The sequence below is a fragment of the Hyaena hyaena genome, unplaced genomic scaffold, assembly GCF_003009895.1.
Source record: "Hyaena hyaena isolate Hyena2069 unplaced genomic scaffold, ASM300989v1 scaffold_396, whole genome shotgun sequence".
Lineage (NCBI taxonomy): Eukaryota > Metazoa > Chordata > Mammalia > Carnivora > Hyaenidae > Hyaena > Hyaena hyaena.
The window spans coordinates 1,086,806-1,108,334 of record NW_024081027.1 but is presented as its reverse complement, the minus strand read 5'-3'; the positions used below and the strand labels follow the sequence as shown (position 1 = coordinate 1,108,334).

Genomic DNA, 21,529 nt, shown 5'->3' with positions numbered 1-21,529 from the left:
TAGCCGGGTCCCGGCCGCCCGGGCCCTTTCGGTTATCGGTAACAGGTGTGAACAGCCTGTGCTTGGGTGGTCTTTCTTTTCCATCTGGCTAATAGCGACACGCGGTCCCTGGGAGTGGCCCACGGTGGCCAGGGGTGGGGTGAGGGAGGGGACAGGCCCAGGGCAGTAGCTGTAGCAGCATCAGCAGAGGAGAGACCCTGCAGGGCCCACCAGCTAGGGTCTGTACAAGTGTCCTGGGGCACAGAGGCTGCCACACAGGGAGTCCAGGACAGCCGCCTTCCCGCCTCCAGGAAGGCTGCCCTGTGCCCTGGTTTTCCAGACACCAAGACTCACGCCGGTCACGTGACCAGGCAGGGCTGGAGGGGTGGGGGATGTTGGTGGCTTGGCAATAGTAAGCAGGTCCTTAGCTCTTCGGGTCTGACCTTGTTACCTCCGCAGGCCCCAGTGCCGGGTGCCGAGTCTGGCCCCCGTCTGCCCGCCGTCCTGGAATCGGAGGTAGGCTCGCCGGCGTCCATCCCCTCGGGGGCGGGCGTGCCTGTCCCGTGCTGCTCTGTACAGGGCGCCAGCGTCTCCCTCCCTCTCCGCAGCTCGTCCAGCGGATCCAGACGCTGTCCCAGCTGCTGCTCAGCCTCCAGGTACGGGGCTGGGGGCGGGACAGGGGTGGCAGGGGTTGCGACCATGCCCTTGTGTGGGAGGTTGGGGTCCAGGGAAGGGCAGGCCGCCTCCTCGAATCGGGGCCTCCCCCCCCTCCGCCGCAGGCCGTCATCGCCCAGCAGGACAGCTACGTGGAGATGCAGAGGGCCGCCCTCCAGGAGCGCGAGAAGCAGCTGCGGCTGCAGTCCACGCGCGGGAACCTGCTGCTGGAGCAGGAGCGCCAGCGCAACTTCGAGAAGCAGCGGGAGGAGCTGGCGGGCGTGCAGAAGCAGCAGGGCCGCCTGCTGCTGGAGCAGCAGCGCTGGGAGCGCGAGCGGGAGCGCCAGCGGCAGGAGCTCGACCTGGCGGCGGCGCGGCTGCGGCAGCGCGAGGAGGAGTCGCTGCAGCTGCAGGAGCGGCTGAGCCAGGAGCGCGACAGGCTGGAGCAGCAGCGGCGCGCCTACCAGCACGACCTGGAGCGGCTGCGGGAGGCGCAGCGCGCCGTCGAGCGGGAGCGGGAGCAGCTGGAGCAGCAGCGGCGCCTCAAGAAGCAGAACACGGCGCCCGGGGCGCTGCCGCCGGACGCGCTGGCGGAGGTGAGGGCGGGGCGGGGCGGCGGGGGCGCGCGCGGCGGCGGGGGCGCGGGAGCCTGGGCGCGTGTTAGTGTAAGTGACTTGTGCGCAACTAAGTGCGCGTGTGCCCGCGGTGAGTGGCGGCTCTGCCCCCAAACAGAACGTCCCGGCTGAGAGCGCAGGTATCTCTGGTCAAGGGGGCGAGGCTGGCCGTGGACACTGCAGACCTGAGGACCCTGGATTCGGGCGGGTGGGCATCAGCGTCAGCAGGAACGACAGCAGGATGGGGGGATGTGGCGTCTGTCGCTTTCAGGCCCAGCCCTCAAGCCACACTCCCAGCTTCAACGGGGACGGGCTGGAGGGGCCCACCGCCCTCGCCAAAGCGCCAGGACCCCGGGCGAGCCTGCTGCTGTCCGGCCCCGGCCCCGAGTTCCCAGAGCGCCCCGAGGTGGCCCGCCGGGACAGCGCCCCCGCCGAGAGCCGGCCGGCCAAGAGCGACGTGCCCATCCAGCTGCTCAGCGCCACCAACCAGATCCAGAGGCAGGCGGCCGTGCAGCAGCAGATCCCCACCAAGCTGGCCGCGTCCACCAAGGGCGGCAAGGACAAGGGCAGCAAGAGCAGGGGCTCGCAGCGCTGGGACAGCTCGGGTGAGCGCGGAGGGAGCGCCGGCGGCCTCTAGGCGGAGTGGGGGGCAGGGGGGAATCTCAGGTGCCTGCCCTGTCCAGTCATGTGCAGTTTGTGAAACCAGAGCGCTTCTTGTGAGCAAACCAAAATGGGACCGCAGGGCCATTCCCTGGAGGGGCACCGGGAGGAGACTGGAAGGCGCAGCTGGTGACACCAGGCTACAGGGACGACCTCTCCCCACGTGGTATTTCACCCCAAGAAGCAAAATTAAAACGTCCAACCCCGTGTCCCTTTCTTACCTCGGCCCTCTCACTGGGGTTGGGGACGAGGGAACATCTTGCCTGTTCAGAAAGAAGGGCCTGCAAATGGGTGACCCAGGAGAGGTCAGAGAGCCCGGGTCACTGAGGGACACGGAGGCCAGCAGTGCCCACACTCCCCACCAGCCCCCAGCCAGTGCCGACACGAGCACCCGGGTCTCTGCGGTGTCCTCCTTCCACAGAGGGGACACTGAGGCCCTCGCGCAGAGCACTCTGCAGTGAGCGGTCCCCCACAGGGAAAGCCCAGGGGCTCCCTCGGGCGCTGTCCGCCTTCAGGCTCTGGCTGAGGGGAGCCAGCCCTGGGGTGTTCCCTGATGACAGGGCCTGGGTCCCGGGACTGCCCGGGCTCTGGGGTCTCTCTCGCCCAGCGGCCCTCTGCAGTCCGGCGTGGCTGTCTCTGCGGTCGTCCTTGGCCGTGGGTGCATACGCCCTCCCTCTGCTGCCCGGGGGAAGAGCCAGGGAGAGGGGTTGGAGGCCACTGGCCAAGGTGGGGGGCTGCTTGTGTGTCTGGAGCGAGACCGGACACCCCGGGCTGTGCCCTTCTGCCCTCAGCCTCCTTCGACCTGAAGCAGCAGCTGCTCCTCAGCAAGTTCATGGGCAAGGACGAGAGCGCCGCTCGGAACCGCCGCTCACTGAGCCCCGTCCTGCTTGGCAGCCACGGCTCCGCGCCACTCCCAGGTGAGCCCAGGCCCCGGGCGGCAGGGCCGCGGTGCTGCCCGGCAGCGGCTGACGCCCACCACCCCCTCTCTTCCAGACCCCTGCTGCCCGGCCCCAGCTGACGTCCCCCCAGAGGGCTCCACCCCCAAGCCCGGGGGCGCACCCATGCCCCCATCGCCCTTGCCACTGCCCCCCACACCCCTGGACAAGGAAGAAGCCAGCAAGGAAGACGTCATCTTCTTCTAGAGGGGCTGGGGCTCCAGGTGCAAACCCCTCCCTGTCCTGCTCTCCGGGGAGCAGCCCGGTTGTCCCTCCCCCCTTCCCGAGCAAACCAGCACCAGCGACCGCCTGGCTGGGGCTGGGTTCTGGGCCGGGGGCGGGCCTGTCGTCTCGAGGCTCTTTCTATAGGATTAGCAGTGGTGCCTGGGTAACTTTCTAAACTTCTTTTTAATATCGAAAGGAAAGTTTGTAAAGTTTATAATCGAAGGGTGAGCCAGAGCTGACCTGAGGAGCTGTGTTCGGGTGTAGCCCCCCATCTGGGTAGGGAGAGGGTGACGCCACGCCCTCGTTCCAGGTAGTGACGAACGCTGGTGGTTCCGCAAGAGGCCTGGTGACAGGCCAGGCCCCAGTCTGAGGAGGAGGTGCCGGCCCTGGGCCAGGCTCCGCAGCCCCCAGGCGACGCTGGAGCGTGTCACTGGGGCACCAGGAGGGGCTGGGTGGTGTCAGCAGGATCAGCGTCCAAAGCAGAGACCCATGTGTCTTCACAGCGAACCTCAAGGCTGGGGCGTGAGCTCAGGCCAGGGGTGACGCACAGCCCGCTGGGGACCGAGGGCCGCAGGCCAGGGTGCGTGAGGCAGATGGCCGGTGGCACCGTAGTCCGGTTCTGTAGGTTCTGGAAGGGGCAGGCCATAACTCATTTTACTTTGGCGGAGGTTTTTAAGATCTGCTGTTGCCCAACTCTGTGCTTTCCAGAGGAACCTCACCCAGTTGGCATGATTCTGTGGGGTTCAAGGGCACCAGCTGTTCCCTGAGCATTCAGCCTGTCCAGAGAGGGCACACCGAGAGCTATAGGCAGGGCTAGTGCACTCCTGAGGGCCTGAGGGTCCCACCCCTGGGCAGAGGGGCCCCAGCCCCCATGAGATGGGCTGGTGTTCCTGGGCCCGCAGGGAGGACGCCCCCAGGGCAGGTGTCCCTCACTGAGGGGCTGATGCTGGTAAAGGGAACAGAGTGGGTGGGCCACCACGTCCTGGCAGACAGGGTGAGATACTGGAGGGGTCACGTGTGGCCGGGAGACCTCAGATGGACAGATGACTGCGGGTGCCTCGTGCCCAATGAGCCATGCCAGCTTACTGTCACCTTCGCCTGGAGGGTGCGCGCGCGCGCGCGCACGCACACACACACACACACACACACACACACACACACAATCCAGCCGCACAGCTGTGGACATCCGGAACAGTCGGGAAGCAAATGGGTCTGAGCCACACTTCAGCTCTGGAGGAACTCTGGGTGCTGGGTGCGGGGGTGGGGATCCTCCAGCCTTTGCACCCCAGGCTCCCCCACCGAGCCCAGAGCCAAGTCCCTTCCAAGGCATTGGCGGGAGGACTGGTTCCCTAGCTGGCCAGGAGCAGGGTGGGGATGATACAGGCATCTGTGACGGAGGGACCGAAAGCAGCAGCTGTGAACCTCTCCCAAGCACAGGAAGCCGTGTGACTTCCCCGGCCTCTCTGAGAACCCCTGCCTGCTCCCGCTTCTCCCCCGCCCTCAACTGTGTCCTCAGCCGGCAGCCGCCTCCTCCAGGAGCAAGGAGAAGCGCGGTCCCCTCTGGTCCTGTGACAGCAGAGCGCGTCTGTGCCACGTGTCTAGTCCGTGTTTGTGCTGTCGTGCCGAGACGTGTCGGAGCACTTTAGGAAATGACCTTAGGTTCCTGTCCTGTCGTAATGAGAATGTTCCGTTGTGCTGGGTGATTTTACCGCCAGGTGCCCCTCGGTGCGCTCAGGTCCGACCCTCCAAGACGCCACAATTCTTTAGCTGATGAGAAGCCCCAGGAGTTTCTGCCCCCATCATCCGGCAGGACTCAGGGCTTACGCCGCGCGACCGAGGTTTCTCAGTCATGCCACGCAGCGGGGCAGAGTCGGTGCATCTCCAGCCAGCGAGAGGTCACCCCTGAGCGGAGCCCGACTTTCCTTGTGTGGCTGGTGGTTGAACAGATGCTCTCTCTGTGGAGTCTGTGCACGTCTTTGTTAATCGTGACCATAATCTTAGTCCGCCCGACAATTACCCTTACGTCGATCGCAGCGTTTCCTCACCGCGGGGTCTCTCAGAACCGTCTTAGAACTTAAGAACCGATTCCAGCAATAAAAGCGTCAAAGAAGAGTGGGCAGGAGTGTTTGCTTTGAGGATTGGGGTTTGTTTTAGGGTTCGCTGCCCAGACCTCAGAGCTGTCAACGGTGGATTATGCAGGGGGACTCCATGGCTCCCCTCCCCAGGCGGGGCCCCCTGACCCTCTCTGCTGCAGTAGGACCTAGGGGAGGCCTGGACTCCATGCCCGGGACCCCGCAGACTGGCCCGGGCCGCCGTAGGAGCCCCCTCAGCTGACACTCCCCTGCCCCCCAGCTGGGGTGGTAGCCTCAGGGACCCCGGGACTCTTGGGCAAGCTTGGCCCCGCCCCTCACAGAAGAGCCTGGCCCATCAGCCCGCCCGGGTTCCCTCTGAGGATGCCCCAGGCGGTGGCCACCCTGGAGGCGGTGGCGAGGCCGGGGCGGCCATGGGCCCCAGGAGCAGCAGCCTTCCAGACAAGCCTGAGGTGTAGGAGCCCCGCAGTCCTCCCTGATCCAGCACCGTCCCCTTACTTTCAGACCTGTCCCCATGGTCTTGGGATGTCAGCCTTCTTGACAAGGAGCCATTGCCCAGAGTGGGGCCTGCTGGCCTTGGGGTCGTCCCCCAGGCCCACCGGCCTCCCTGCCCCCCGGGTCCCGGGAGAGCCCGCTTAGGCCCAGCTCCCAGGAACAGGCTTGTGCCCCCAACCTGAAGAGGCTGCACAGGGGGTGTGGCCCCACTGCAGGTGGGGCTTCCCCTTGACCACCCAGCAGCGTGTCCCGGGGTCACGGGGACACCAGACTGTTGGGGCACCTGTGACCTGTTAACAGCTGGCGTTCCGTGGTTTGCCCACAGACACCCTGCTCGCAATGCCTTACAAGTCCTGAGTCTCCAGGCAGGTGAGCGGGTGCTGCTGCGACCCCCACCCTAGTCTCCCTGGGGGCCCCGAGTACTGGGAAGGGGGCCTCTGCTAAGGGCCAAGAGCCGGGCCCGCCCCCCACCTGTGAACCCCAGGTGGACTGGACAGGTGGGTCTCTTCTGCACCCCGTGCTCACCCTGAGTGGTCCTCCCCCCCCCAGCCCTTCCTGCCACATTGCTTCCTCAGGAAACGACGTGGTGGCTGTCATGTGAAGCCCCCGGGGCTGCAAACACTGCCACTTTTTGTGGATCTTTCCAGTGCTCGCGGGATGTAAGGGAGAGCACGCTCCCCTCTGCCTTCCCACAAGGACTCGGGTGGAGAGCCCAGGGACATGTCACAGAGGCAGGTGTGGGCTGGCCACCATCTGTGGGTGTCTGCCTGCTGCCCTTGCAGTGGGAGACCGGAGGCTGCGTGGCCCAGCCCCAGCTCGGCCCCCGCGAAGCACTCAGACCGGCCCCGGGTCCAGGCTGTCCGAGTGGGAGATGCTTCAGCCACCGCAAGCACCCCGGGGACGCCCAGGAGGGCAGGACCCAGGCGCGGCCTGGTGGGAGGCGGCGCCCCTGCGCTTGAGACGGGAGAGCTGCCCACCTCGGCTGACGGCGGCGCCAGGCCAGTGGGCTGTGCGTGCGGAGTTGGAGGGGGCCATGGAGCCAAGTGTGTTCCAGAAGGCGGGCTCCAGAGGTGTGGTTTCCAGGCACCGCGGCACCTCCACACCTCGGAAAAGAAGGCCTAGAGGCGGGAGGGGCAGCAGCCAGGGAGACAGGAACTCACGCTCACGCCTCGCACCCGCATGGCATTTAATCGACCGTCAGTTCAGCTTCCCGGAGGCCTGCCTGGCACCTGCCGTCCGGGCTCTCCCACTCCCCTTTGAATGTGGGGCACAGGCTGCGCGAGGGTCTGCTGAGTTTCCTCTGCACGCAAGGCCTGGCGACCCCCCGCTCCGGACCTGAGGGAAGCCTCCCCCACAGCGCTGGGAAGGCCCTGGCCCCCAGCACGCGGGGGGGCCTCACTTCTGCCTGCATCCTGCCCGCCCCTGGCCTTGTCCCCAAGGCTGCTCGGAGCGTTGTCGGTCATACCTCCCTACACCTGGCGTTGATTCACTCAATTAAAGACCCAGGCCCCGCCTGACTAATTCCTGCCTTTTGGGAAGGGGCCCCCCAGTAGGGTTGCAGTTGCATCCACAGCTCCCAGGCCACGTCAGGGGGCGGTGGCCTCGGCCCGGTCACCAGCCCAGACAGCCTGGTACACGCTGAGGAGGGAGGATATGGTGCCCAGGAGGCCCACCAGCCACGGGGGGAGGCGGCCGGCCCACAGGACCCCCGGAGGCAGCCAGTGCACGGCGTTGGCCAGGTCGGCCAGGTTGCTCAGGAGGGTCAGCACCTCCGACTGGACCCGGGCCTCCATGGCCTTCCTCTTGCTCCGGGGCAGCCGGCTGTGGGGACAAAGAGAAGGTGCTGTGAATGACCCACAAGTGCCCTCACTCCCCCAAACAGGCTGGGAGGAGTAGGAGAATGTGGGACTGAGTCCCCGTCAAACCCCCCGATGGAGCCCAGGGCATGAACAGGGCACAGACTGGCCCGGAAACTGTCAAATCCACACCTCGGTCCTCCGGCCACTGGAGACGGGCAGGGAGGGGGGCAGTTTCTGGGCCTGCGGGGCCGCGGCCTTGCCCCACGTTCCTTCCCAGCCCGGATGAAACACGCAGTGAGCACCGTCCTCAAGAAACAACTCTGTCTCGGATCAGCCTTCCTGCTGGGGGCGCAGCCACGGAGGCTCAGCCACTTCCTGCCTACCGGGCCTCAAGCAAGCCTCAGTTTCCCTACCTGTGCCAGCCCCTGGAGCTGCTGTAGGCCCCCGTGATGGAGCACACACGGCCGCCCCTGCCCAGGCCTGCAGAGGGTGAGGCTCACCCACCCGGGCCCCCAGGCTGCAGGATGGGGCCAGCCTTCTCCCGGCCAAACTCCCAACGTCCCTGGATGTCGTACCTGGTGAAGGCCACCGTGGGGCTCCTCAGCCTCTGCCTCAGTTTCAGGACCATCCACAAGGACCTGCAACACCAGAGAGGGTGGGGGACGTGCCACCAGAGGGGCAAGACAAGCAGGGTGGGGACGCAGGACCGAGCTCCCAACGCCACCCCGACAGACACTGCCACTGCGGCCCCAGCCTCCCTGTAAAGCTTGCTGAGCCTGCGCGCCCCCCCAGAACTCCAGACCTGGCTGTGCCTAGGGACTCCTTCCTGACTTGGACCCCGGCCTGCCCGGACTGTCCACACACACAACATTTGGAAGCGTCCAGTGCTTCTGCTATCAGGGCCAGCCATGTGTACCTGACCAGGTGACGTGTCCCCAGAGACTATGGGACACAGGTCAGTACCTGCAGTGAGGGAAGTGGGTCTGCATCAGAGCCACCTGGAAGACTAGGGCAAAACGCCAATTCCTGGGCCCTGGGTGCCCGGACCAGGAGAAACCGAACCTCTAGGCACCTGGGCATCTGCATTTCAACAACCTCCCTGGCGCCTTGAGTCTTAAGGACACCTGGTTGTGACCCTCACACTTGCTCACACCAAGTACGGAGAAATGATGGGAAAAGTATACGTTCTAAAAATAGAGCACAGAAGACCTTAGGGCAGTGCAGCTACTCCGTGATACTCTAACGGTGGACACGTGTCATCGCATTTGTGCAAGGACACAGAACATGCCACCCAGCGAATCCTAACATGGACCACAGACGGGCGCCGAGGACTTGCTGATGTGGGTCTGTCGACTGGCGGGGGATTTTGATAATGGAGGGATATGGGGAGGGTGGTGATCTAGGAAAACCCACTTTACTTTTGGTTCAATTTGGCTGTGAACCCAAAACTCTAAAAATAAAGTATATTTTTTAAAAATTACTAGAGGTGGGGCACCTGGGTGGCTTAGTCGGTTGGTTGTCCGACTTTCGCTTAGGTCATGATCTCGCGGTTCGTGGGTTCGAGCCCCGCGTCGGGCTCTGTGCTGACTGCCAGCTCAGAGCCTGGAGCCTGTTTCAGAGTCTGTGACTCCCTCTCTCTCTGACCCTCCCCTGCTCGCGCTGTCTCTCTCTCTCCTAGAAATAAAATATATATATATATAAAAATAAATTACCAGAGGGGCACCTGCGTGGCTCAGTCAGTTAAGCATCTGACTTCAGCTCAGGTCATGATCTCACAGTTCGTGGGTTTGAGTCCCACATCAGGCTCTGTGCTGACAGCTCACAGCCTGGAGCTTGCTTCGGATTCTGTATCTCCCTCTCTCTCTGACCCTCCCCTGCTCACACTGCCTCTCTCTCTCTCTCTCTCTCTCTCAGAAATAAATAAAACATTAAAAAAATTTTTTTAAATTACTAGAACCGGGTCGCCTGGCTGGCTCAGTCACTGGAGTGTGCAACTCTTGATCCCAAGGTTGTGAGCTTGAGCCCCACGTTGGATGTAGCGATTACTTAAAAATTGTTAAATCTTTAAAGAATAGTTAACGAGGGGCACCAGGGTGGCTCAGTCGGTTAAACGTCCGACTTTTGATTTCGGCTTAGATCATTGTCTCATGGTTTGTGATTTCAAGCCCCACACTGGGCTCCGGGCCTGCTTGGGATTCTCTCCCCGCCGCCCCCACTTCATAAAATAAACTTAAAAAAAATAAGCTGTAGGGGCGCCTAGGTGGCTCAATCAGGCGTCTGACTTTGGCTCAGGTCATGATCTCACGGTTCGTGAGTTCGAGCCCCATGTCAGGCTCTGTGCTGACAGCTCAGAGCCTGGAGCCTGCTTCAGAGTCTGTGTCTCCCTCTTTGCCCCTCCCCTGCTCACACCCTGTCTCTCTCTCTCTCTCTCTCAAAAATAAACAAACATTAAAAAAATGTTTTAAATAAGCCTTAAAAAAGAAAATAAAAAATTAAATTTTTATAAAATTAACGGAACCAAGGCCGCCCTAAAACAGGAACGGGAAGTCTCTTGGGGCCAGAGGTCCCCAGTACTGAGGAGAGGCCGTGAGCCAGCCGCTGGGAGCTTCAGCATAGCTGGGTGCCTGCCAGGGTCCCCAAGCTCATGGGGAAGGCCGACGCCCAGAGAGACTAGGCAAGCTGTCCAGGCATAAGGCCCACGGCCGGGAGGGGGGGCCTAGATCAAGAAGGAGCCTGGTGTGCATGTCGGCAGGGTGCGAGACCAAAGCCGGGGAAGAATCAGCAATGCCGAGAGGGGCCTCTGCCTTAGGACTGTACACGGCCTGTGTGTGTTTTCCACTCTGGGGTTTGTTCATCTTTCAGACCATCGATGAGAAGAGTGTAGTCAGGGCACGGGTAGCAGGGGGAAAACAAGGGCTACTGAGCGCCAGTGTCTTGCCCAGGGACAAGTGACAGCTGGCGTGGGCACTGCCCCCTCCCTTCGGCGATCTGAGAGGCGTCTGCTGGGAAGCGCCGGAACAGGGAGGGGGATTCTGAGCACACCCACTCAGCAAATTTACAGAGAGGAAACTGTTTGAGAGAAAACCATTCTTTTACAATTCTAGAAACTGTATGGGGTTCCAATCAGGAAGCCCCTGGCTGCTGTGTCAGGGATGTGTGCCGATGGCCACACACACAGAGAGACCCGGGGCCAGGCAGCCACACCTGCGACTTCTGACCAGGCCTGGGCTTCCTGGCTCCGGCGGGCACAAGCGCGCATGTGCCAAAGATGTCCCCCTCCTAGTCCCCAAGGCCTGTGAGTGTGCTCCCTTACGCGCCACAAACAGGCTCTGCAGGTGGGACTGAGTTAAGGGTCTTGAGATAGGAGGTGACCTAGGCGGCCCTGGGATGACACTCAGAAGAGGGGCGCACGGGGTCAGAGTCTGAGAAGATGTGACAAAGGACGCAGGCTGGAGGGACAGGCCCTGAGATGGAAGGAGGGGCCACGAGGCGAGCAGGGCAGTGGCCTCTAGAAGCCGGTCCCCTGCAGCCTCCCGAAGGCGTGACCTGGATTTCTAGCCGGGGGACTCCATATTGGACGTCCGCCCCCCAGCCCGGCGACATCAGTGTGTGATGTCTGAAGCCACCCTTTGTGGGAATCTGTCAGGGCAGCCGCTGGGGGACGGATCCGGGGATGGAGAAAAACAGGAAGATGGGAAGAGGCAAAGGCCCTCGCGCCTCCAGCCCTTCTGCCCATCGGCCCGGGTCTCGGCGCCCCCATGCCGCCTGCTGGCAGGCGCTGCCGCCACTTACCTGGCGATGCCCAGGAGCAGGGAGAGGCCCCAGAAGGCTGTGCTCAGCGTCCACCACCGGGCAGAGTCCACGCTGAGGATCTTGGCATCGGCAGCCCAGGCGATGTGCTCACAGGGGTAGTAGAGCTGGTCGGCCAGGTTGCCCAGGACGGACACACAGCGGACAAAGATGTCCTCCCCCTGTAGGAACAGCAGAGAACTGGGGATGAGCCTGGAGTCGGACCTACCCAGGCCCATTTCAGGGACCCAGACCAGGCCAGGTGGCAGTCACAGGGCAACGTCCAGGCCCGGCAGGCTGGCCCGCGGCTGGGCCGCTGCAGGAGAAAGGCCCGATGTCTGCTTCCCAGCAGTGTGGTCATCGCCCAGGGCAACAGCAGGTGTCCCATTAGCTGCACTGGGAGTCCCTGGGGAGCTTCAACAGCGCCACCTCTAGGGGCGCCTGGGTGGCCCTACAGTTAAGCGTCTGACTTCAGCTCAGGCCATGATCTCACGGTTCGTGAGGTCCAGCCTCACAATGGGCTCTGTGCTGACAGCCCGGAGCCTCCTTTGGATTCTGTGTCTCCCTTTCTCTCTCTCTGCCCCTCCCTCGCTCATGCTCTCTCTCTCAAAAATAAAAATAAAACATTTAAAAAAAAATTTAAAACCACCTCTAGCCCCAGGGTTTCTGCCTCACTAGGCCTGGGGTGAACACTGGCACCAGGAATGTTTTTTATATACATATATGTTTATTTTTGAGAGAGAGCACGAGCTGGGGGGGGGCAGGGGGGGAGGGGCAGAGGATCCAAAGTTGGCTCCGAGCTGACAGCAGAGAACCCTATTCGGGGCTCAAACTCAGCCAGATCATGGCCTGAGCCAAAGTCGGACGTTCAGCCGACTGAGCCACGCTGGCGCCCCCAGGAATGTCTTCTGAGTTCCCGGATGGCCCAGCGAGAGCCGTGACGGGTTCGGGCGGGTGCTGCTCTAACACCAGGCTGCTGCACACTCAATGCTCACAGTAAACAGGCACTAGGCTGCAAGGCTTGGGTCGCCGCCCCAAACCAGACAGGGGACACCATCCCCACAAACAGGCAAACTGGAGCACTTGGGGTGAGCTGCCACGGGCCCCTTCTCATACAAGCACAGGCCTCAGGCCTTCAGATGGCAGAACCAAGCCCTTCAACCCTGAATACTGAGCCACAGCCTTATCCAGTTAAGGCTTCGGGAGCCTGGTCCTCAGGCTATATTCCTGGGCCCCGCCCCTCGGGATCTGACCCCCTGGGGGCCTCCAAGCAGCCTACCATACCTCTCCTTCTTCTCTCCATCTTCCCAGGAGCCCCCGCCCCACCAATGCCTGATGAGGCTGCCCCCTTCCTCCCTACTAGCCAGCTGTGACCCTGCCTCCCTCTGGGTTCTGAACCCCACTCCAGCTCCCCTAGCCTGCCTGGGGTCTTCTGGTGCCCTGGCACCTTCCACTCCTCCATGGGAGCAGGGCCCTCCCCGCCCGTCCTGATGTGCACATTCCACAGTGTCCCCAGAGAAGCAGCAAGGTCAAGGCCCTACACCGGGGAAGAGATACTCACAGGGCAGGGGGCACAGACACATAAACACTGGACCCAGCAAAGGAGTTCTTGTTCTGGGCAAGGAGATGGGGGAGGGGGATCCTCCGGGGGCACATGGGAAGCATGCCCTAATCAAAGAAGGTAGGAGATGGGCGTCAAAACAGGGGGGAGGTCCAGGAAAGCACTTGAGATTGGAGTGCCTGGGCCATGGGCACTGGGGTGGAGCGAGGGTGGGCGTGTCTGAACATGGAGCGGCTCAGAGAAGGGAAGGGGGAGAGGAGGGGGCGGGCAGGGCAGCCCAGGGAGGGGCATGGCTTGGCCAGGCTGGCCCCAGGCGGCTTCTGAGCCCATCCCCTGGGGAAATGGCCCCTGGGAGGGGACAAGATGGTCCCACGTGCAGGGAACACTGCTCGAGATCGCGGGGCCTCAGCGCTGTTGTAATGGCCAACCCTCCGCGTCCATCAACAGGGGACGAGCCAGCCACACAGCAGGGCTCCAGGTGGCTACAACGGAGGGGGCTCTGTTTGGACTGAGACGGGGTGACCCCCAAGTTGTGCTGGTTAAGTGAAAAAAGCAAGTGGCCGAACGGTGTAAGCGGCACACAGCTCACTAGGTAAACAATGTGTATTTGCCTGTGCGTGTACAGATCTCATGAAGCAATCACAAAAAGCTGAGAAGGGCTGCGTCTGAGGAGACAAACCAGGAAAGAGGGGATCAGGAAGGAGGGAGACTACTTAGTCTACGAATAGCCTGTATAGCCTTTCGGAATGTATGAATGTATGGGCTGTTGTTTTTTCAGTTTATTTCTTTTGAAAGAGAGCCCAGAGCCAGATGCGGGGCTCGAGCCCATGAACCATGAGATCACGACCTGAGCAAGAGTCGGATGCTTAACCGACTGAGCCCCCCAGGCGCCCCAGCTATTTTTTAATTTAAATTAAAACAGGAACATGTGGTCATCCCAAAAAAGAAAGCAAAATTTTTTTATTTTTTTTTAAATTTTTTTTTAATGTTTTATTCATTTCTAGGAGAGAGAGAGAGAGACAGCGTGAGCAGGGGAGGGCCAGAGAGAGAGGGAGTCACAGACTCTGAAACAGGCTCCAGACTCTGAGCTGGCAGTCAGCACAGAGCCCCACGCGGGGCTCGAACCCACGAACCGCGAGATCATGACCTAACCGAAAGTCGGCCGCCTAACCGACTGAGCCCCCCAGGCGCCCCAGCTATTTTTTAATTTAAATTAAAACAGGAACATGTGGTCATCCCAAAAAAGAAAGCAAAATTTTTTTAAAAAAACAATAAACTGCCAGGGCTCCTGGGTAGCTCGCTCGGTTGAGCGTCCAACTCTCAGTTTCAGCTCAGGTCATGTTCTCGAGGTTCAGGAGTTCAAGTCCAGCATCAGGCTCTGTGCTGACGGCGCAGAGCCTGCTTGGGATTTCCTCTCTCTCTCTGCATCTTGCTGCTCACTCGCTCTCTCAAAATAAATAAATAAACTTAAAAAAAAACAAAAAACATTGGGGCGCCTGGGTGGCTTAGTCGGTTGAGCGTCCGACTTTCGCTTAGGTCGTGATCTCGCGGTTCGTGGGTTCGAGCCCCGCGTCGGGCTCGGTGCTGACTGCCAGCTCAGAGCCTGGAGCTTGTTTCAGTCTGTGACTCCCTCTCTCTCTGACCCTCCCCTGCTCACGCTGTCTCTCTCTCTCTCTCCTAGAAATGAATAAAACATTAAAAAAAAAAAAAACCAATAAACTGCCCATGCAACTGCTTTCAGAAGAGTCCAGAAAACACCCGTTTTTGCCCCAGTCTGCGCCTCCCTCTCTACGGCCCCTTTACCTCTGCCCCCAGGCCATACTGCTTCGTGTAGATAAACATGGCCACATCGTCAAAGAGTCGCAGGACAGTCCTACAGTGGCTGAGCTGGGATGACAGTGTCAGCAGGCGCGTCCCCACTTCTGACCTGGCTGGACCCTGTTCCACCAGTACCCCACCGACCAGCTGGCAGCTGTACCCCAGCGTTCGGATCTGTGGGAAAGCAGAAGCAGTCAGCACGGCCCTGCTCCCGGAATGAGCTAGATCGGCTCCGCGCGGCCGTGGGTCCCACAGGACCAAGTTGGGGGCAGGGTAAGATTAGATCAACAAACTTCCAATGAAAGCTGAAAGTTTAAAGCGATACTTGCAGGTGGGCCGAACGGAAAAACATGACGTCACTGTCCAAAACTCACTGTGGACACTCAAAGGGAGTGCTGGCTCGTGTCACCCTCCCTTTGGAGACAGATGGGACATGGACAAGAAGATGAGACCATTTCCCATCCTGCGGTTCCTCCTTTTCCCAGCAAGCTGGAGGACCAGGCGGCCGTGTACATCTGCATCTGCCCAGCTGGACCAAAGTCCACACTGGAAGTGATCCGGCCTCAGCCCCGTGAGCAAAAGGGCACTTTGCTTGAATTACTTCGTGATAAAAGGAATTCACTCGGTGGCTGACTGGGGACATTGTGAACTGGCTCGGCTTCACACCTTCTACCTGTGCTTCATCTGTTTTTCAGAAATTGCTTTTCCTGTTGTTTCATATATTGTTGCTTCTCGTTTCTTTGCAGTCCCTTTTAATAGCAAAACTCTGCAATTTAAATGTCCAGCTTGGGAATTTATTAAAACCTGAATGCCTGATCATAAGGGATTTGGTTGGAACCCAACTGCTCCCCTGGTGCATTTCCGGGTACAACCGAAACCTCCCTATAAAAGAAGGACGCTTACGTAGGAACAAACTGAGAGTCTGCCCTCAAGGGCCTGGATGGACCCTAAATGCCCAACCAGAGGGTATGTGGGAGGAACCTAAACATCCAAACACGGGGAAAGCCCTACAAAATCCTAAGTCCCTGTAGGAGATTGTGAGGGACAATCCTGGGACCAACTGCAGCGGCCTAACTGTTCACACATGGAAATGTCCAGCCAGGTTGAGCTGACTGGCACAGCCTCTGAGCCCAATTACAGGGGATGTGGTCGCAACCTAAATGTCCAGCCGTAGAAGGCGTCCGGCAACACCCTAAGTCCTGTGACCGGGACAACCCAGTGACCATCCTCAGCGGTCTGGTCGGACCCCAACAGTTCAAACGTGCGGATTTGGTTGGTACTGAAAATATCCTGCCACGACAGGCTGGCAGGAACAATCTAATGTCCACCGCCAGGGGACAGGGTCGGAGCCCAGGCGGGGAAGGCCTCTGCGACCGAGGATCTTGAGCGACCCCGCCCCTCTCTGGCCTCAGTTTCCCGTCTCTGAGCTCTGGCCCTGGTCCGAGACCTCCGAGCGCGCTCCGCCCCAGCCTCACCAGGCGGTCGCGGCCCCTGTAAGACTCCAGCGCCGACGCCACGCCGCTCAGCGCCGCCATGGCAACTCCGCCTGGTCGCACCGTGACGTTGACGCGCGGCGCCAGGGGGCGGAGCCAAGGAGGGAGGCCACGCCCCTTAGAAGGCGCTCTGCGCAGGCGCGGCCGCGACCCTTTGTCCCTGGGCCGGCCCTTTGTCTGCCCCGCGGAGCGTCGGGTTTTGCAGCCGAGTGGCTGTCGCCTGTGCGCCCAGATGGCTCCGAGCCCGCTGCCTTCTGCCCCGCGACGGCTGCTCTTTTCAAAGTCAACCACCTACCCACAAAAATAATATCCAGGCAAGAGCATCGACCTGTTTGCTCTGATTCAAGAAGGGATTTTTCTTTTTAATTTCTGAGCTTCACCCTTACGGCTGTTGTCAGCAGGTCAATAGTGAACATGCGCAGCTGGTGTAATATCATATAAGGCATTCCTAGGAAGTTAAGGAAACTCCTAGAACTGTTCTGGAAAAGGCGATATAGTCTGGTGGCTCCAAAGAGGGTCACTGACTGCGTGGCCGGGAAGAGGCCACATTGTACACATTGTACCGGTTTGTAGCTTTCCCTCCGGGCCCCAGTTTGATAAACGTCACTGTGTGGGTTCCAGGCAGCAGCCTAGAGGCCTGAGCCACAGATACAGTGAGTTTAATCATCTCGTAGCTTTTGAATTTTGTGCCACATGCGTGTATAATCTCATCAAAGAGATGAAATTTTTCAAAAAGTTAACATGATTCATTTCCTTTTTTTTTTTTTCTTGAGAGCGAGAGTGAGTGGGGGAAAGGGGCAGAGAGAGAGAGACAATCCCAAGCAGCCTTCATGCCCAGCTCAGAGCCTGGCACAGGGCTCGATTGAGATTGACGGTGAGATCACAACATGAGCCGAAATCAAGAGTGGGAGGCGTAACCGATTGAACCACCCAGGCTTTAATTGAGGTAAAATTCATAGAAGATTCACCATTTTAAGGGGCACCTGGGTGGTTCAGTCCGTTAAGCGTCTGACTCGATTTCGGCTCAGGTCCCGATCTCACAGTTCCTGAGATTGAGCCCTGTGTCCGGCTCTGCACTAACAGTGTGGATCCTGCTTGGGATTCTCTCTCCTTCTCTATCCCTAGCCTGCTCGAGTTCTCTCTCTCTCTTTCTCACTCTCTCTCTCTCTCTTTCAAAATAAACATGAAAAAAGAGCTTCACCACTTTAAGATGTATAATGCAGTGGCATTTAGGACATTCCCGTGCTGTATAAACATTACCCCTTTGTAGCTTTAAAATAATTTCACCCCCAGAGGACACCCTGTAATTCTGGCAAGCTCTTTGTCTATTCCTCCCTGCCCCGGCCCCTAACAACCACCATCTGCTTTGTCTCTGGGGATTTACCTATTCTGGGTATTTCACATAAGTGGAAGAGTGCAATATGTGACCGTTTGTGTCTGGCTTTTCACTTAGCATAATGTTTCTAATGTTCATCCACATTGTAGCTTATATTAGCACCTCATTCCTTCCGTGGCTGAGTCCTATTCCACTGGATGGGTTGACCACATTTTGTGTATCTGTTCAGCCACTGACGGACACGGGTTGTGTCCACGTTCTGGCGGTTGTGAATAATGCTGCTATGAACAGGGCTTTGGGTGTATCTGGTCAAGTTCAAGTCCCTGCCTTCACCTTCAGTGCCTTTGGATAGATACCCAGGAATGGAACAGCTGGGTCATATGGTGGCTCTACCAGACTTTTCCACATGGGCTGCACCACTTTGCACTCCCACCAGCAGTGCGCAGCATTCTCCACATTCTTGCCAACACTTTCATTTTGCTTTATCATTACTATTATGGCCATTCTATTAGGCGTGACGGGATATCTCACTATAGCTTTGTGTTGGGTTTCCTAGTGATTAATGATGTTGACCGGTTGCCTTTTACAGAATGTTTCCCCTTGATTTCAACTTCTGTTTCTCTTGTTGCCTCACTCCTTTCTTTCCAACCACATTGCCTTCCTCCTGGTCCTTCAAGTTACAGTACACTCCTGCCCCAGGGCCTTTGCATTAGCTGTGCCCTCTGCCTAGAATGCTCTTCCTCCAGATTTCCACATGGCTCCCTCCCTCACCTCTTCTTCATGTTTACTGGAACATCATCTATCTTCTGGTGGGACCTCCCCTCACACCGTCCTGTGTACTTCCTACTCACATTTCCTGATCCCTTATTTTTCTCCTTAGCTTGTACTAGTATGTAACATAACTATTTTGCTTCTTTATCTGGCTGTCTAGTTTTTTGTCCCTCAAAAGAATGTGAAAACTTTGATCTGTTTTGGTCACAGCTATGTCCCCACAGCCTGGCACAAAACAGGTTCTCAATAAGGGCGATAGCCTGAGAGGCTCAGCTCCCTGCTCAGTGCTCCATCCACACTATCCAAGGAAACCTCATCTACTCCCACGAATTCCCTGGCCACCCCTTTGCTGGCCTCTCCCTCATGACTCTTTTTTTTTTTTTTAATGTTTTTATTTTATTTTCGAGAGAGAGAGACACGGAGAGTGTGAGTGGGGGAAGGGCAGAGAGAGAGGGGGACAGAGGATCCAAAGCGGGCTCTGTGCTGACAGCCCGCTGCGGGGCTTGAACTCATGAACCGTGAGATCATGATCGGAGCCGAAGTCGGACACTTAACCGACTGAGCCACCCAGGTGCCCCCGTCCCCATGCCTCCTCAATCCTGACCTGACTCCTGCTCCCACCTGCTCATCCACAAACCCCATCCCCATGCTCGGCAAGTCCCAGGCTGACTGTTGTGTCATCCCCGAACACCTTGCTCTCCGTGTCCCCATCTCGGGGCTCCCCCGCCAGCCACGGAGCCACCCAGTCACAGACCTGGACATCACACTCGCCTCTTTCTCCCCACACACACCCCTCCCACGTCCCGAGGTCACCAAAATATCACTCAAGTTCATGCACTTCCTCCCGGCCCACAGCCCCCTCCACAGGCAGCCCACCTTCTTTCCCCCCGGCCCCCAAGCCCCAGGTCTGCCTTCCCTACAACATCTCAGGAGACTCTTTACCCCCCACATCTGACCACAGCCCTCCTTGCTTAAGACTCGGGTACAGACATCTGTGTGCCCCTCACCCACCAACTAGGGACATGGTTTCTGCAGCAGACAAAATCCCAGCCACGGCCAAAGCCTGCAGATGGAAGCGGGTCTTGGGCCGAATGAGGGGCCACATCCCTTGTCTCGAGCCCCGGCTGCCCCTGACAGCTTCGTGACAGCACAGTGCATTCCTCCGTGTGCCGCCGGGTGCCCGGCGCTGTGCCAGGCACCGAGCACACAGCAGTGAGTCTTGCTGTCCAAGCCTCCCGGCGTCCTCCGCCATCTGGCTAGGGCCGAGCTTGACCTTTGAGAGAGCGAGACGGGAGCCAGACTGGCATTCACAGCCGGCCTTGCTGTTGCGAGGAGCTGGCCTTCCCGGCTAGGCCCTGGTGTGCTCCTGCTAGACATAAATAATTCCGCAGAACGCCACCACTGGCAAGGCCACTCGGTGACCGTGGGGGGACGAGACAAAACAAGCTGAAGGCAGGCATAACATGGGCATTGTCCAAACCCCAGCAGCGCCCAGACGTTGGCTTTTCCTGGAGGGTCTGAGCCACCGCTGTTCTTTTTACCAGTGACAGCTCTGTTCTTGCTTCTTTCCTTAGACTTTCTGAGAAACACGAAGATCCTCTAACAGAATTACCTCCCCACTCCTCACCCCCCCACCCCCTCCCTTTCCGACAGCCTCCAGGATCCGCCCCGGGGGGGTCCTCCTCCTCCCAGCAGATAGAAGGAGGAGGCTGAAATGTGTATTTGCATCAGCCTGGCTGGGCCCAACACCCTAGCCTCCAGGCAGGGGAGCCACTGAGGGGACACACACACACACACACACACACACACACACACACGGACCACGAAACAATTTGGTTCAAGTTAATGAGATGAAACCCACTCAGGGAATAAGCCCTGGGGAGGTATTAGCTACAGTGACAATCATATTGCAGTATAAATGTATCAAATCAATATGTTGTGCATCTCAAACATAGGCAATGTTATATGCCAATTATATCTCAAAAAGGAGGGGGGGGGGAGAGAGAGAAGGAAGGAAGGAAGGAGGAAGGAAAGAACCTATTTAATAGTTGATTTGTGGTCATGAACTGGGGCCCTAAACTTTATTTCATTTTTTTATTTTTTTTATTTTTTTTTTAATGTTTTATTTATTTCTAGGAGAGAGAGAGAGAGAGAGACAGCGTGAGCAGGGGAGGGTCAGAGAGAGAGGGAGTCACAGACTGAAATAGGCTCCAGGCTCTGAGCTGGCAGTCAGCACAGAGCCCGACGCGGGGCTCGAACCCACGAACCGCGAGATCATGACCTAAGCGAAAGTCGGACGCTTAACCGACTAAGCCACCCAGGCGCCCCTCATTTTTTTATTTTTAATTTAATTTATTTTTTGAGAGAGAGAGAGAGAGCAGGCAGGGGAGAGGGGCATAGAGAGAGAGAGAGAGAGAGAGAGAGAGAAAGAGAATCCCGAGCAGGCTCCCCACTGTCAGCGCAGAGCCCGATGTAGGGCTCGAACTCACCAACTGTGAGATCATGACCTGAGCTGAAATCAAACGTCGGATGATTTGATCAACCAACTGAAACATTTAAAATGTTTAAAATAAAATTCCATTTAAAAGTATTATTTATTGAGGGGCACATGGGTGCCTCAGTCAGTTAAGCGTCCGGCTTTGGCTCAGATCATGACCTCACTGCTTGTGAATTCAAGCCCCACGTCGGGCTCTGTGCTGACAGCTCAGAGCCTGGAGCCTGCTTCTGATTCTGTGTCTCCCCCTCTCTCTGCTCCTCCCACGCTCACACTTTGGTCTCTGTCTCTCTCTCTCAAAAATAAACATTAAAAAATAAAAATAAATAAAAATGTTATTTATAGGGGCGCCTAGGTGGCTTAGTCGGTTAAGCATCCGACTTTCGCTTAGGTCATGATCTCGTGGTTCGTGGGTTCGAGACCCGCGTCGAGCTCTGTGCTGACTGCCAGCTCAGAGCCTGGAGCCTATTTCAGAGTCTGTATCTCCCTCTCTCTCTGACCCTCCCCTGCTCACGCTGTCTCTCTCTCTGTCTCTCTCCTAGAAATAAATTTTTTTAAAAAAAATGTTATTTATATATTGTGGTAAAATATACATGACATAAAATCGACCATCTTAACTATTTTTAAATGTACTGCCCAGTGGCATTACGCACATTCACACTGTCATGCGACCGTCCCCACCATCCACCTCCAGAACTTTCCATCTACCCAAACCGAACCTCTGTCCCGATGAAACACTGACTCCTCATTTCCCTCTTTCCTACTGTTTTATGTATTATTTTCATTGTCAGATCATCTCCGAAAAGAAAGTCAAAT

At 58.4% G+C, this 21,529-nt stretch overlaps 2 protein-coding genes across 3 annotated transcripts in view; one reads left to right on the top strand and one right to left on the bottom strand.

Moving 5' to 3' along the window:
* The window catches only part of ARHGEF18 (Rho/Rac guanine nucleotide exchange factor 18), a 67,616-nt gene extending 62,437 nt beyond the window's left edge, over window positions 1-5,179 (top strand). For both annotated transcript variants that reach the window (XM_039251566.1, XM_039251567.1), the window contains 6 exons: window positions 439-495; window positions 588-635; window positions 759-1,229; window positions 1,519-1,852; window positions 2,699-2,824; window positions 2,901-5,179. In XM_039251566.1, coding sequence (XP_039107497.1) covers window positions 439-495; window positions 588-635; window positions 759-1,229; window positions 1,519-1,852; window positions 2,699-2,824; window positions 2,901-3,049 — 1,185 coding nt within the window. In that variant the 3' untranslated portion in view covers window positions 3,050-5,179. The remainder of the gene's footprint in view (window positions 1-438; window positions 496-587; window positions 636-758; window positions 1,230-1,518; window positions 1,853-2,698; window positions 2,825-2,900) is intronic.
* A 1,645-nt stretch (window positions 5,180-6,824) lies between these two features.
* On the bottom strand, window positions 6,825-16,164 carry PEX11G (peroxisomal biogenesis factor 11 gamma). Its single transcript, XM_039251568.1, has 5 exons — window positions 16,095-16,164; window positions 14,605-14,793; window positions 11,244-11,422; window positions 8,027-8,089; window positions 6,825-7,473 (listed from the first exon to the last, which is right to left on the bottom strand). The coding sequence occupies exons 1-5, from the start codon at window positions 16,152-16,154 to the stop codon at window positions 7,239-7,241; spliced, it is 726 nt and encodes a 241-aa protein (XP_039107499.1). The 5' UTR covers window positions 16,155-16,164; the 3' UTR covers window positions 6,825-7,238.
* Between the last annotated feature and the right edge of the window lie 5,365 nt (window positions 16,165-21,529).

Bases quoted from the DNA above. Each gene is read 5' to 3' on its own strand.
- PEX11G (XM_039251568.1), bottom strand. From the start codon at position 16,154: ATGGCGGCGCTGAGCGGCGTGGCGTCGGCGCTGGAGTCTTACAGGGGC. The intron at 8,090-11,243 runs GTAAGTGGCGGC...CTGGTGTTGCAG, and splicing joins CTGCTCCTGGGCATCGCCAG to GTCCTTGTGGATGGTCCTGA. The intron at 7,474-8,026 runs GTACGACATCCA...TTGTCCCCACAG, and splicing joins CCCACGGTGGCCTTCACCAG to CCGGCTGCCCCGGAGCAAGA.